The 12,624-nt window shown below is 34.8% G+C and overlaps 1 protein-coding gene across 3 annotated transcripts in view; it reads right to left on the minus strand.

Moving 5' to 3' along the window:
* UHRF2 (ubiquitin like with PHD and ring finger domains 2) overlaps positions 1–12,624 on the minus strand; it is an 84,035-nt gene that overhangs the window by 4,857 nt on the left and 66,554 nt on the right. For all 3 annotated transcript variants that reach the window (XM_038125544.1, XM_038125543.1, XM_038125545.1), the window contains exons 9-13: positions 12,152–12,256; positions 4,199–4,305; positions 2,024–2,186; positions 1,342–1,479; positions 425–548 (exon numbers count right to left, since the gene is read on the minus strand). In XM_038125544.1, coding sequence (XP_037981472.1) covers positions 425–548; positions 1,342–1,479; positions 2,024–2,186; positions 4,199–4,305; positions 12,152–12,256 — 637 coding nt within the window. The remainder of the gene's footprint in view (positions 1–424; positions 549–1,341; positions 1,480–2,023; positions 2,187–4,198; positions 4,306–12,151; positions 12,257–12,624) is intronic.

The following is a 12,624-nucleotide window of genomic DNA, read 5'->3' on the forward strand; positions in this document are numbered from 1 at the left end:
TGCCTGGCGGCTGATGGGGCCCGGGCGCTCCCCGGACAGGAGCCCGGCCCCGCAGCAGGGCCGCCCGGCCCGGCCGGGACAGGGGCCGGACTGGCTGTGTTACTTGTTCGCCGGCCGGAAGGGAAAGAGACCTTCCTGGGCTTTTTCGGTTTGTTATAAATTGTGTCTTCACTGAGGCGTGTACAGTTTTCTTAATGATTCAACAGATTGTTAATTTTCAAAGCTAATTACTGACTGGTCTTTTTTGTCAGACACGGAGGAAACTGCTAGCAGCTTCTCTTAGAAAGTCACTTCCATGAGTGCCTCCAATATAAAACCACCACAAACAGCTTCACACTTCCACAAATATTTCATGGCTTAGTTCATGGCAATTGTAGCATATTAGACTTTGTTGACGAATGCTAAAAAAGTAAAAAAGAAATACCATCATCAATTGTCCTTTTCTGGTTTCCATTACTTTGGCTGCTTGGCTCCTGTTTCACAGTTTGCTTTTTAACCTTATCTTTCTTCTCCTTGCTAGCCATGGCTTCCAAATAACCTTCTGGATACTAAAATTAAAAAGCACAGATTTAAAACAAGAATCACTGACATACAGGAAAAACCAAATACCAAAAGGAGTAACTTCTAAAAGACTTTAGATCGCTATGACTACATAGTAAAATAATTACAAAATAATTTTAAAAGCCTGTATGATAGAGAAAACATTTAAATTAGTACCCATCATTAAGAAAGCACAGTCAAGTCAAAGAACCTAATCCATACCCAGCTGTATTAAACAGTATATCTGTACCTGTGTGTTTACAAACTATATAAATTGGGGAGATAATGGTATGCTGTAAATGCAATGTACCATTGCATTGCCACGAATATATATTAAGTCTTTCCTTCTTTTCATCTTTCATGGATTCTGCAATGCCAAAATTTTCATGGATCAGCCTATACCTGTGCCTAAAATACACTATTTATACAAACTACTCATTCACATGAGAAAAATACTTAAAAATGCACCGTTTTTTGGTTTCTCAGACAGACTCTAGTCACCTGTAGAAAAATTTGTTCCAGCCTAAGAATCACAAAACTGGACACAAATTCTGATTTTCCAATCCATATAAATAATTCAATTTACTGCTAGGGGAGAAAGCTTCATTTGCAGTTCCATCTGCTGTGTCACTATTACAGGATTCTTTCAATTTGCTTATAATCTGTACTGGGTTTTAGTATCAAAAGCTGCCACAGTGAAGTACAAGGAAAAAAGGGATCTTTAATTTAACTGATTTCTTTCTCAGGATTTTGTTTACTAGAACTAAGAATAAAAACAACTGTCCAAGTCCTGATGCCAACCTGTACGCTTAGACCGAGCTTTTTTGACCGCTCCATTCCTTCTGAAGTCCAAGGTGCAGGCTCAACATCATCTCTCCTCAGAAGATAGCGCCAAACTAAAAATCCACATTTTCCAATTTCTGGCCAGTATTTCACCACCTAAAGAGCAATACAAAATTACTGTCATTATTTTATCACAAGTCAAACACATGCACATAGTCATACTTTAATTGTTCAAGAAGAAATGACAGGACTGATTTATACATTATTATTATTATGTACAGAAGTTCTTCCCTCAGCTGTGAAATTTTTGTATTTCTTATAAATACAGTGGTCTTAAAAGGCACACTCTTTTGTTTCAGAAACTAAGAAGTCTTTAAACAAACAAAAGGCTAGGATACAGCTGGACGGACTGAAGAAATAATGAAATAATCAGATTTCAGGATTAATTTAACTCAATAAGCACACACAAAGCAACTTACATATTCAATCTTATGTATCCTATTACAGATTATGTTGTATTATCACTGCTCTGAATAATTTCACTTTGTTTCACTTTGCAGAACAAACTAAAGCTAAAAAGCTCCAGTAAAGAAAAAAGGAACTATTTCTTTCAAGTAATAATGAAGAATTTGCAGACAAACACGTATGAGGCTTTTTAAAACAGATTACAAGAAATTTTATTTTGTAGAGATCAGAATACCTTGTAAATGCCATCATATCTGTTGCCTTCCTCTGGAGCATATTTGCTGATCCGCCGTCCTTTTGAACTGCGCACTACCCTAACTGGTTTACCAGCTCTCCAATTCTTTGACTCTGCTCCATTTTTATCATCCAGTGGGGCATCACAGTTAAGGGCCAATGCCCTAGAAAGACATTTAAGTTCTTCATAAGCTAGATTGCTTCACCCAGTAGAGTTTTGAGAGTTAACATAATTAAGTCATATGTGTTTCCTTTGTCTAATTTTGCTTTATCAAGCAGCATAGACCTTTCAGTATGTTTTTTGGCAGAATTGATGGAAAAAAATGTGATCCACACTAAAATGCATGGAAAATAAAAAAGATGGGAAAGCTAAATATGTTGTCTAGGTTCCAGATGAAAACTCATGTGAAATTGCTAGAAAACAAACCAATCCTTTTAGACTTAATATTCTTGATTTTTAAAATTAATCCTTTCCTAAAAATAATTGAAGAAATTAAAACTATAATAACAGGCAAACTTTCTGTGCTGCTATCCTCCATCAATAGACTTTAAGGCTTGTTAACTGTGTACACAAAAATAATTAATATGATGACAAATTTATAGAGAAAAAAGTACAAAATAATCATTCAAAAAAGCTCTAAATACCATACCTCTCTCACGTGATACATAAAATACCTCAGAGAAGAACTAAGAATCATAGCAGCTAATTAAAGCTTTAATTAGCTTTAATTAAAAGCTTTAATTTGCCCATAGAGACCTGTGTAAATTCTAGAAACCTGGAGCAAGAGAGTATGACCAAGCTGCTATATAAGCAACAGTACTTCTACTGCCACAACTTGATTTGAAGGGATTGAAAACCCTTCAGAATCAGCCACAACACCAATAATGGATCTCAAAACAGAGGAAATAATATGGGTTATAAACAGACATGGTACAAGTATAGAACCCACATAGTAGAGAATAGTAGGAGACAGGCACACTATGCCAACATTAAAACTTTTTTCCATATAAAAAATAAACTCGTAAAACTCTCTGGACAAGCAAAACCAATACAGATTCAACTACATAGAATCGTCATAATCTTCTGTATCAAAGTGCTTGAAAACTTATATCAAGCTGAGTAAAGTAGAGCAGCACATTGTTACTCCATATGCACTAATGCCTTCACAGCTAAGTAGTTTTGCCTGTGGATTTCTCATTTGCTAAGAGGAGAGAGATGCTGACATTAAAGGGTCCAGCTTTAATTCTGTGTCCCAAAACAACTTTGTTCTATTCACTAAATATGCTTGTAAACCTATTGCTTAAACCTACTTCCATCTTTCTTCCCTCCTTGATCTTGTTCATTTTCACATCATGTGTCCCCTCCTGCTCCCTTTCTCAGCAGCCAAGTCAGGTTTTTCCTCTTTCTCCTCTAGACAGCTTGAAAAAAATTCCTTTCCAGCCTGTCTGAGAGCAGCAGAACATATCTAAATGCAGACCTGGCAAACAAAAGTTCTCAGTGACTCTCAGCATCTCACAGGTGTTCAGAGGTCAGTTGTATAACAGATTATGCTCTTAGAAACAGAAAAGGATGGAGTACGCTTTGTTCAGGCCAGCTTTTAGAGGATGGAAAAACACTTCAGGCAGATGTCTAATTCTTCCTCTGGATATATGTTCTCTTTCAAGTACCTGTTTTGATAAAGCTGCACCCTAATTCCTTGCTTTTCATAGAAAAATATGATGAAAGAAAGGGCTAGCAAAATAGAAAATTTTTTTTATCATGGGAAAAGGAACATGCTTTTTTCCTCCTTAAATTTATAAATTATTTACCCACGAGAGAAGAAACTTAAAAAAAGAAACACCCAGAATTAGAAAACTTCTGCTCAAGAGTTTTGACAAACTTCTCATTTAATTAAAACACAGTTCTCTCAGTGTGACTGTAGAACAATTTCAACCAGAGGCATGACTGCAAGGTGCAGCAACAGTGCAGCAATGTATTTCACTGAGGTGAGTGTTCCTTTAAAGCAACGAATCATAATGCTTGATTAAACACCTCTTAGAAGCAACAGGCATTGCTGTTTATGAACACAGCATGTACAGAAGAGAAGAAATACAGCAAAATGTTAGTTTTAAATAAAAGCTCTCCATCCCAACTCTTTGTATTGGAATATCTTTAAATTTTATTTTCAAAACTTACCTATTCATGTGTGTTAATGTCTGATCAAATGAATGTTCTCCAATTCTTTTATTGCCAGAAAGATCTCTACCTCCACTCCCAGTGTAAGTGAACTCATCTCCTCGATCCTGTGCAAGAAGATTATCCTTTGGTTTAACAGTCTAAAGTAAAGTAACTCAATTAAAAGAAAAAAAAAGAAAAAAAAAAAAAAAGCAACTTCATTTGTTCTATTTACTCAGAGAAAAACTGTAATCCAGGGCATTAAAGACATGTTATCAATTTCATTATCGCCATCCTACAGCAGCTGCACCAGCACAAAACTACTGGTCTAGATGTAACCTCTTCACCAAAAAATTCTGACTAAAAAAATGCCTGTATTAAAAAACGCTACTTTGGCATTTTTTATAAAGCTATTTTGAGAAAAAAAAAATCTGAGGAACATATTCTAGGAAGTAGCTACTTGCTCTTGAGCTTTCATTGTGTTTACAAGAGTCTCATGTTTGTAAAATACAGAATAATTACCTTGGATGGATCATCGCAGTAACTTCAGCTTGTGCAAGGAGCTCAGTGCTAGTAAGTACATAGAGTGCTGCCTTATGTACAAAGCAGGTGCTTTAATGAAATAGTAATCTCAGCTCTTCAGACTCAGTAAGAGTTTAAAATAATTTAGATTCATATTTTGTAAGCTAAAATAATTCTGTACTATAATTCTGGTGTAGAATTTTCATGAAATTGAAGGAGAGTTGATAAAATCTTTTACCATGAGCTGTGAAAATTGTCAAAATCTAAATACGCTCAAGAAAACCCTGTCTTTCTATTTTCTGTACAAAGTTTGTAACAGAATTTCATATTACTCCTGGGAAATGAATGTATTTCCAAAAATATAATATACAGACTACAGACTACGTAAATATACAGACTACATATATAGTTAATATGTAATCTCTTTATAATGTATATTTGGTATAAAGCATATCGCAATTTAATACAAAAACAATGTTTAAATGAATTTTTATAGCAAAATTCTGAACATCTAGGCAGTAATAAAATTCAGTCAATTTCTTACCACTATTAAAAGTCTGACATTATTTAGGATCCAGTGCAAGACTGTTACACATATTTCATGACTGACAACAGCAGAAAAAGAGAAGGTTAGAAAGAGAAACACTGGTTGAACAAGGCCATAGATAAATTATAGAAATTAGGTTAATTTTATTTTGTGTAGGGAAAGCCTAGCAGAAATTCAGCTGCAGTTATCTGTACATAATAAAATACAAGTGCTATTAAGTTAAAAAGTATACTCAAAACCTAGCAAAGACATGTATAAATTCTGGTGTATGCTTTCTTAAAACAGGCTACTTAGTCTTCTAAATAAATTTCTAAAAACCAACAGAACAATATGTAGTTCTGTTAAGGACAGTATATGAAACAAATTTAAAAGACCAACCAGACAAGAACCATTTACTAAGAAAGAATGTAAAATAAATTGGATAAAATAAGATATCATTGGATTGGAATTAATCACAGAGTATGTTTCATTTTTCTGTGATTGTCAAGGCAAACACAATGCACAGATCACACAAGCATGATCCTGAGAATAATATAAGTAAGGATGGATTTGCTTCATGTAGCACAATCATTCAAGCAAATTGCATTTTGAGAATGAATAAGAAGCCTGTGACAAGTTCAGAAAAATGGGAAAACATATCTTAGAATGTCACAAATGCAGCATGGCCTGGGTTTTGTGACAATGAAAGAAACTGAACATCTTCATGATGTGGCAGGGTGGGGAGGGCTGTTAAGGCAGTCTTTGATACACAAGCAGAACTAAACTGCAACCAGAAGGTGATTTCTTTTCCCTCTCCTTAAAACATAATTTTGAGATAAATACTGATATAACATATATATAAGAATGTGAAAAAATATATGAAAGACAGAAACACTTCGTATGAAAGCAAGATGGGGAAGATTATTTATAAGACAAGGCAAGTTCCTGACAAACTTTTGTTTATAAACTACCAGGTTGTTGATAAATCTTCATGAGAAGAAAGTATGGAACAGACTTATTTTTTGGCATAACAGAAAAACATAAGGACAAACTGCTATAGACTTAAGCCAAAAATCTTCAAGAGACAATGCAGAAATGCAACAGTATTCCTATTTGCACACACTTCTATGGAAAATGGGTTAAATGTGAATGGCCTAAACCAAACAAACTTCCAGCATCTTTACAGAAAGACTAAGTGGCTCTCTGCTGGTAGTCTAACTACAGGCAAACTGAAAACAGTGTGCTTGAAGAGATACTATGGGTAGAAGGTCTATGCATACATGCTCACCTCCTGAGCATATCCCATACTTCATGGGTTACATTTGCTTCTCTTTAATTATTAAAGGGCTCTGTGCATAAACAAACAACTGGAAATCCAAATGAAGGAAAATGGAGGATAAAAGGAACAATTATATAGCATAAATATTACAGGTCAAGTTACAAGGATCTTTCAACATCCTCCAATGTAAGGAAGACTCACTGCTGCTTTATTTTCTAGATAAACTATACCCCTTTTTTCAAAGGATTACAGGGAACAAAGACAGTTTCTAGAATTGAAGGAAAACGTCAGAGATCTTGCCATTGATCTGGGCTGGATGAAGAGAAATTGGAGGACATTTGAACCTCCGATATAACAGCAACTCTCAAGAGAGGAGGAAGAAAGCTCAGAAGAACTCATAAGTGCTTGTAGAGAGTGAAAATCAAAAATGGCAAAAGTAAGTGATGCACAGACCCTAAAGCGTGGAATAAATGTGGATATGAATGTTCCTATGACAAGCAGGAGTGAACAGGGACACTGGTACTCCAGAGACATACTGGGACAACTACAGTACCTACTTTCATTTGGCTTATGGTGTTTTACTTTTAAAGTGAAGTGTAATGGGAATATTCACAGCTTATTATTTGGGATTGTTAGAGAATAATGACTCATCAAAACAATTTCTGAACAGCTTTGAGTTCTATCTATAGATAGTACAGGATCTCCCAACCACCTACAACAACTTTTAACTGAGAGCCAGTAAGAGATTGGTAAAGCTATTTTTGTATGAAGGGGATCAGAAAGCAGAACTGAAGACAATGGTTCAACAGTTAAAGAAAACATATAGCAAAAGGAGTTATTGATGTCTGTATGTTCTCCTTGAACAAACAAAATAGCTGTCAAAAAGCCCATCAAAACAGTCTTATCTTTTCCCTTCTCTTCTCCCTACATTCTTCCCATTTTCTTACCTTAAAATACATAATTCTGCCACTTCTCTTCCATTTTCCACAGCCTATTTCCACTTCCTTGCACCAAAACTGTCTTTCAACAGCTAGTAAGTACTTTGTTACTCTGTTTTCTCTTAATACCTTCCGTATGTCCCTTTTTCTTACATTGTATCCATAAAGTTATTTCTTAACCATCCTGTTTGTAAAGTTTGATCACTTTATAGAGCAAATGAACTTCAGCCACAGTAGCTCTCACCCAGCATCTCATTCTGAGGCACGTGAGTGTAAGAAAAGCCTGAAGCTCTAGTACTACAAGCCAGTCAGCCTCGGACAGCCAGTACAAGCAGTCAGTCTGTTGTATTAAATCATACTACACTATTCAACATTGTTATATAATCAGTTGTAAGTCTAACCGAGAAATAATGTAGAATGAAGAAAGTAAGATTTTTAATTCCATTGAATCATTTGACCACATTATTTCTATGGGTTACTTTTATGCGCCAGTTGACAGGGACATTAGCTACTTCAAGTTACTAGAATATCAACTATCTCAAGAGAGGTCTCAGTTATTTTCTCTCTCCATTAACATCTCTGCTTTTATGCTCATATTTCAAAGTTTGGTTCCAACAGAGAATGCAAAAATTTTATTTACCAGTAATAGGCTATTACAAACACAATCAGATTTTCTAGATGAGTTCCAACCTTCAGTTTGAACAACAAAAAATATTTATTGGCTTTCTTGCTACAAGAAATTCCCAGACATCATCAAATCATCAATCCCTCATCAGTTTGACCTCAGTAAAAGGTAATTAATAAAAGGTGAGTTTGATTATATGATAAAGTAAAATGAAAGTGCACTAGGCCTTTTTAAATGAGGATTTAAATCCAAGTCAATTATTAACTATCAAGCACTTACATTTGAGAGCATTTTCTTTCCCCAGTAGTAGGGATATCTGAAACTGAATCATGTCACCATTCATCTCCATTAAACTCTATATCCATAGAGTGCTGACAGAATTGGCCTATCTGCCCATTGTGTGATTTATTTTTGATAATTTCATGGTTTAACACTGCAGTAAAAGGTGCCAATTGAAAGGGAAGGGATAAAGTACAAATTTCATTTGTAAATCAATAAGAATCCCTTGCATTAAGTGCAGAGCGTGAATATATCATAATTGTTCTTGCTGAGTCTTCCCCACATTTGCCCCTGATAGCAAGAACCTGGCAGTTTCACAGCACAATCCACCACAAAGAAAACATTTCACCATTTTAGTGTTCATTAATCTACATGTCTGAACAGAAAGACAGCTCCAAAGCAGGAAACAGCAGCTAAGTGTTGAAGGAAGTAGGGCAACATTTTAAAAGATCAAAGTCCTAGTTAACTACTGTATGTGAATTCCTTTCTGAGGTTTTTCTTACTCCTTTCCATGCAGTGTCCAAAAATGGTGGATTACCAGGCTTTTAAACTGAACATTAATATGTAAACAATTCAGGCTACCCAGTGTGGATTCATTATCTTTTGTTCCGCTAAAACTCGATTCTGACTTGGAACCAGGTTCACCAAAGAGAGTCTTTTCAGGTCAGAGACACTTTCCTGTAGAGGGAGTTTACTTAGGAGATATAACAGCTTTTAGAGACAGCATTTTTAAATTATGGTTATCTTTGGCTATCAGCTGGAGATCCAAAATTCATTAGTTTTTTGAGGGAAAAAAATCCTGCAATTTGTATTACTAATTTAATTAGCCTACTATAATTCTAGTTAAAGCAACACATTTAAAATCTAAAAGACGTGCATTTCATATTAGATATTAATTTCATTAAGTGCTTTATGAATGCTACATTCCAGGAAGTGAATGGGTTTGGTATAATATCAACAAACCTAAACAATGAGTATATTGCCTGGGATCCCTTTTAAGTCATCATAGTCATTATCTTTTGTAGTCTCAGAATCTTTTACAAGAAGATGTGACTGCTCACACCAGGTATTATTCTCCAAGAGATTCTGAATCTCAGTTCAGAGATTTCCCATATGATCCTATGCAATAAGGAAAAAGGAGAAGAATAAAATTTGCAGAAGAATAAAATTTTTGTTTGGATCAAACTAGAGCACACCACACAATAAATTTACCATCTTTATGACACTACCTCAACTCAGCAGAAATATGATTCTTGAGACTTTTGACAATAAACAGCAGTTTCAACTTGATATATAAAAGCAATGACACAAAATAAGAGGGCAAGTTTTCAACACAAAAGTTAAACTTCTTCAGTTGCTTGATCTGATGAACAGACAGATCAGCATACATTGATCATAAACACTGTGATTGCACAATCAGCGCTAATGTCCAGTATCTAGTGTGTAAATGTTAATCTGTTCTTAGAGTATAAATTACTGAAAGACTTCTCAATTTCCTCAGGTAATGCTCCTATTATGGTTACTATCAAAGGAATACTATCAAAGAGATTAGCAACATTAACATATTCAAAATAAAAGCTAACTGTAAGTAAGCCATGTAATTTGTCACAGAATTCAAAGTTACCCATTTTCAGGAGAGAGATTAATGTGCAAATATTTTATGTGCATGTAGTTAGAAATGAAGATAAAGCGTCATGTACCAAATAATATCACCCAATGCTGGTTTTATAAGCTATGACTGTACCTGTTCTCAATCTTGAGGGTAGATCTGACAGAACTGATAAAATTTGTTATTAATGAGCATTCCAATACATCCAGAACATCCGAACTTCAGTAAAACTGGAGAAAATTCTGCATCTCTAGGATTATAAGTTTCTACAGGCATGGCATAAAAATATCGTGATCTGAAAGCTAGACAATTAACTCAGTTTCCTGCAATGTATAGTGTAATTACTTCACCTCAGTGTGGCTTTGTTGATTTAAAGCAATAGAGTGTGCATTAAGATTATCAGTGTGCCTAAATACTACATAAAGTTTATGAACAGTGTAATACTCCTCCAAAATTAATTTATTTCTCAATTTTGTAAAAGTTTACACACAAGCATTTTTGCTGCACCACTGAAATTCATTGAAGAGCCACCTCTCTTTTTTATGGTACTCATACAATAAAATCAATAGATGTGAGCAGAGGTTTTTATGTGTATATTTTATTTAAAATAAATAAATCTCAAATGTCACATCTCAAATTATTTAGATACTGTACTTAGAATGCTTATAAGTACAGGACTCAATTTTTATGTGTATGTTCTTACAGGAGTTTCATCTCAAACTTTTTCAAAAAGAACAGGGAAATGGAAGTAATTGGAAGACAAACCTGGCACATGAAAGAAGAAAAACTAACATTAATAATGTAACTGTGAAAAAAAAAACCCTTGTATTATTAGTTTAGAAAACAGAAAAAAAACCCTGACATTCATATATGTTTTATGGGTATTTTCTGCAACATTTCTCTTCTACCATGCCTTTTCAAAAGTATTCATGTGTTTCAGGCTATGACAGTGCTTAAATGTCTACAAAACCACATAGTCACAACATCACTTACGTGAATTGAAAAGGCGTGCAAAGGATCCAATTAAGTTTACCAAATATTTTGAATTAAATAATTACCACCTCAGAAATAACGGGACATCAGTATCAAAAAACAGAGGAATCTGCAGCATCCCGGCATAGCAGATACAGCTACTGTAAAACAGTGTTCTTAGGGTCTGAGAGCCTGGGCTGGGATAGACACTAAGGACACCATATCCAAACTCTAAGTACCTCCTTATGCCACTTGTTCAAATACAGACAAATACACTCCTTCAGAGGCAATACACTGCAGCAGCAGCAGCAGCTGGTAGATGCTTTTGGCAAAGAATATAGTACATTCTGATGCTATTTAATTCATATGTTTGTTTTTTTTTTCTTCAGTGCCCTTTTCCTTGTGGTTGACAGCTATGGGCATTTTAAAAAACCAGGTTGCTTACTGCATTATCCTTTGCCTCATTCAAGATTCAAAGTTCCACCTGATGGACTGAAACTGCAGGAAGGGATGTACCTTGTGTAAACATTATTTAATTGAAGAAAACTGTAATCTCTTCATAAATAAATGTTGGACAGCACCACAAGATGAAAATTGAAAGCAGTTACTCTTCTGTTTAGCAACATAACTGCTTTTGTTTCTCTGCTTAAATGTTAACACCAAAGTAGAATTTTTTCCCAGCACCTTTAGGGATAATAGTATAAGATTCTGAGAAAGAATCTGAGGGAAGCTAAGAAGTTCTGAAAGTGCTTATTATCATGAGCCAAGAAACTTCAGAACTTCATAGTATCAAGTAACACATATCTTTTATTCTTGCTTCATTAAATTAAATTTTTCACATAATTAGAAATACTGTTTGGAATGTAACAAATTGTGACAAAAGCAGAACATATATCATTTGCATACAATTGCACTACCAGATTTTATATTACACTCAATTCAGACTCCAAAAGTATACTGAAATGTAGCTACCCTAAACAATGTCAAATACAGTAACTGACATTTTGCTTTAATGTAGATCTGAGCATAAGCATTCTTTAAGATTTGGTAAGATTTTTCTCTCCAGAATACTAAGAAATACTTAATTCATCAGTAGTAGATATTTGTTTCCACAGTCATATCTGCCTAAACATTAGTTTTAGATTAAACAGCAAATACAACCCTATATTTACAGACATTTGATGCATTATAACAGCAAGACCATTGCTTGCATGAATGACATACCACTTCATCTTCAAATCCCCCAGCTAGTACGAGTGAATAAGCTCCGTCATTACTGCGTCCATGGATTCCACCAACATGTGGCCTGTGAACGCCTGCTTCACTCACCTGGAAACAGAAAAAAAGCCAGTTTATAGAAATTTTGTTTAAGACCCAGTCACCTACAACCACTTTTAACAATCAATTTTCTGCTTAAAATATTGTACAGAGGTTTCTGTGTCAACAGTTAATGCAATTAACTGTGTTAACAGTTAATGTTAAAAACAGTTAACAGTAACTGCTGTTAAAGGTGTGAATTCCACTGTTTCTTCAGTGAAGAAAAGCTAAAAGTAAGAACACCCAGAAAACCAGCAGGCAATGTAGGACAGTGGTGACACTGGAAGATGTAATGGACTCTTTCTTCTTTGGGGAAAATCTCCAAGATTTTTTCCATAAGCAGTACATAAGACTGTATTCACTGCTATACTCCACTTGCA

Source organism: Motacilla alba, chromosome Z (genome assembly GCF_015832195.1).
Source record: "Motacilla alba alba isolate MOTALB_02 chromosome Z, Motacilla_alba_V1.0_pri, whole genome shotgun sequence".
Taxonomy (NCBI): domain Eukaryota; kingdom Metazoa; phylum Chordata; class Aves; order Passeriformes; family Motacillidae; genus Motacilla; species Motacilla alba.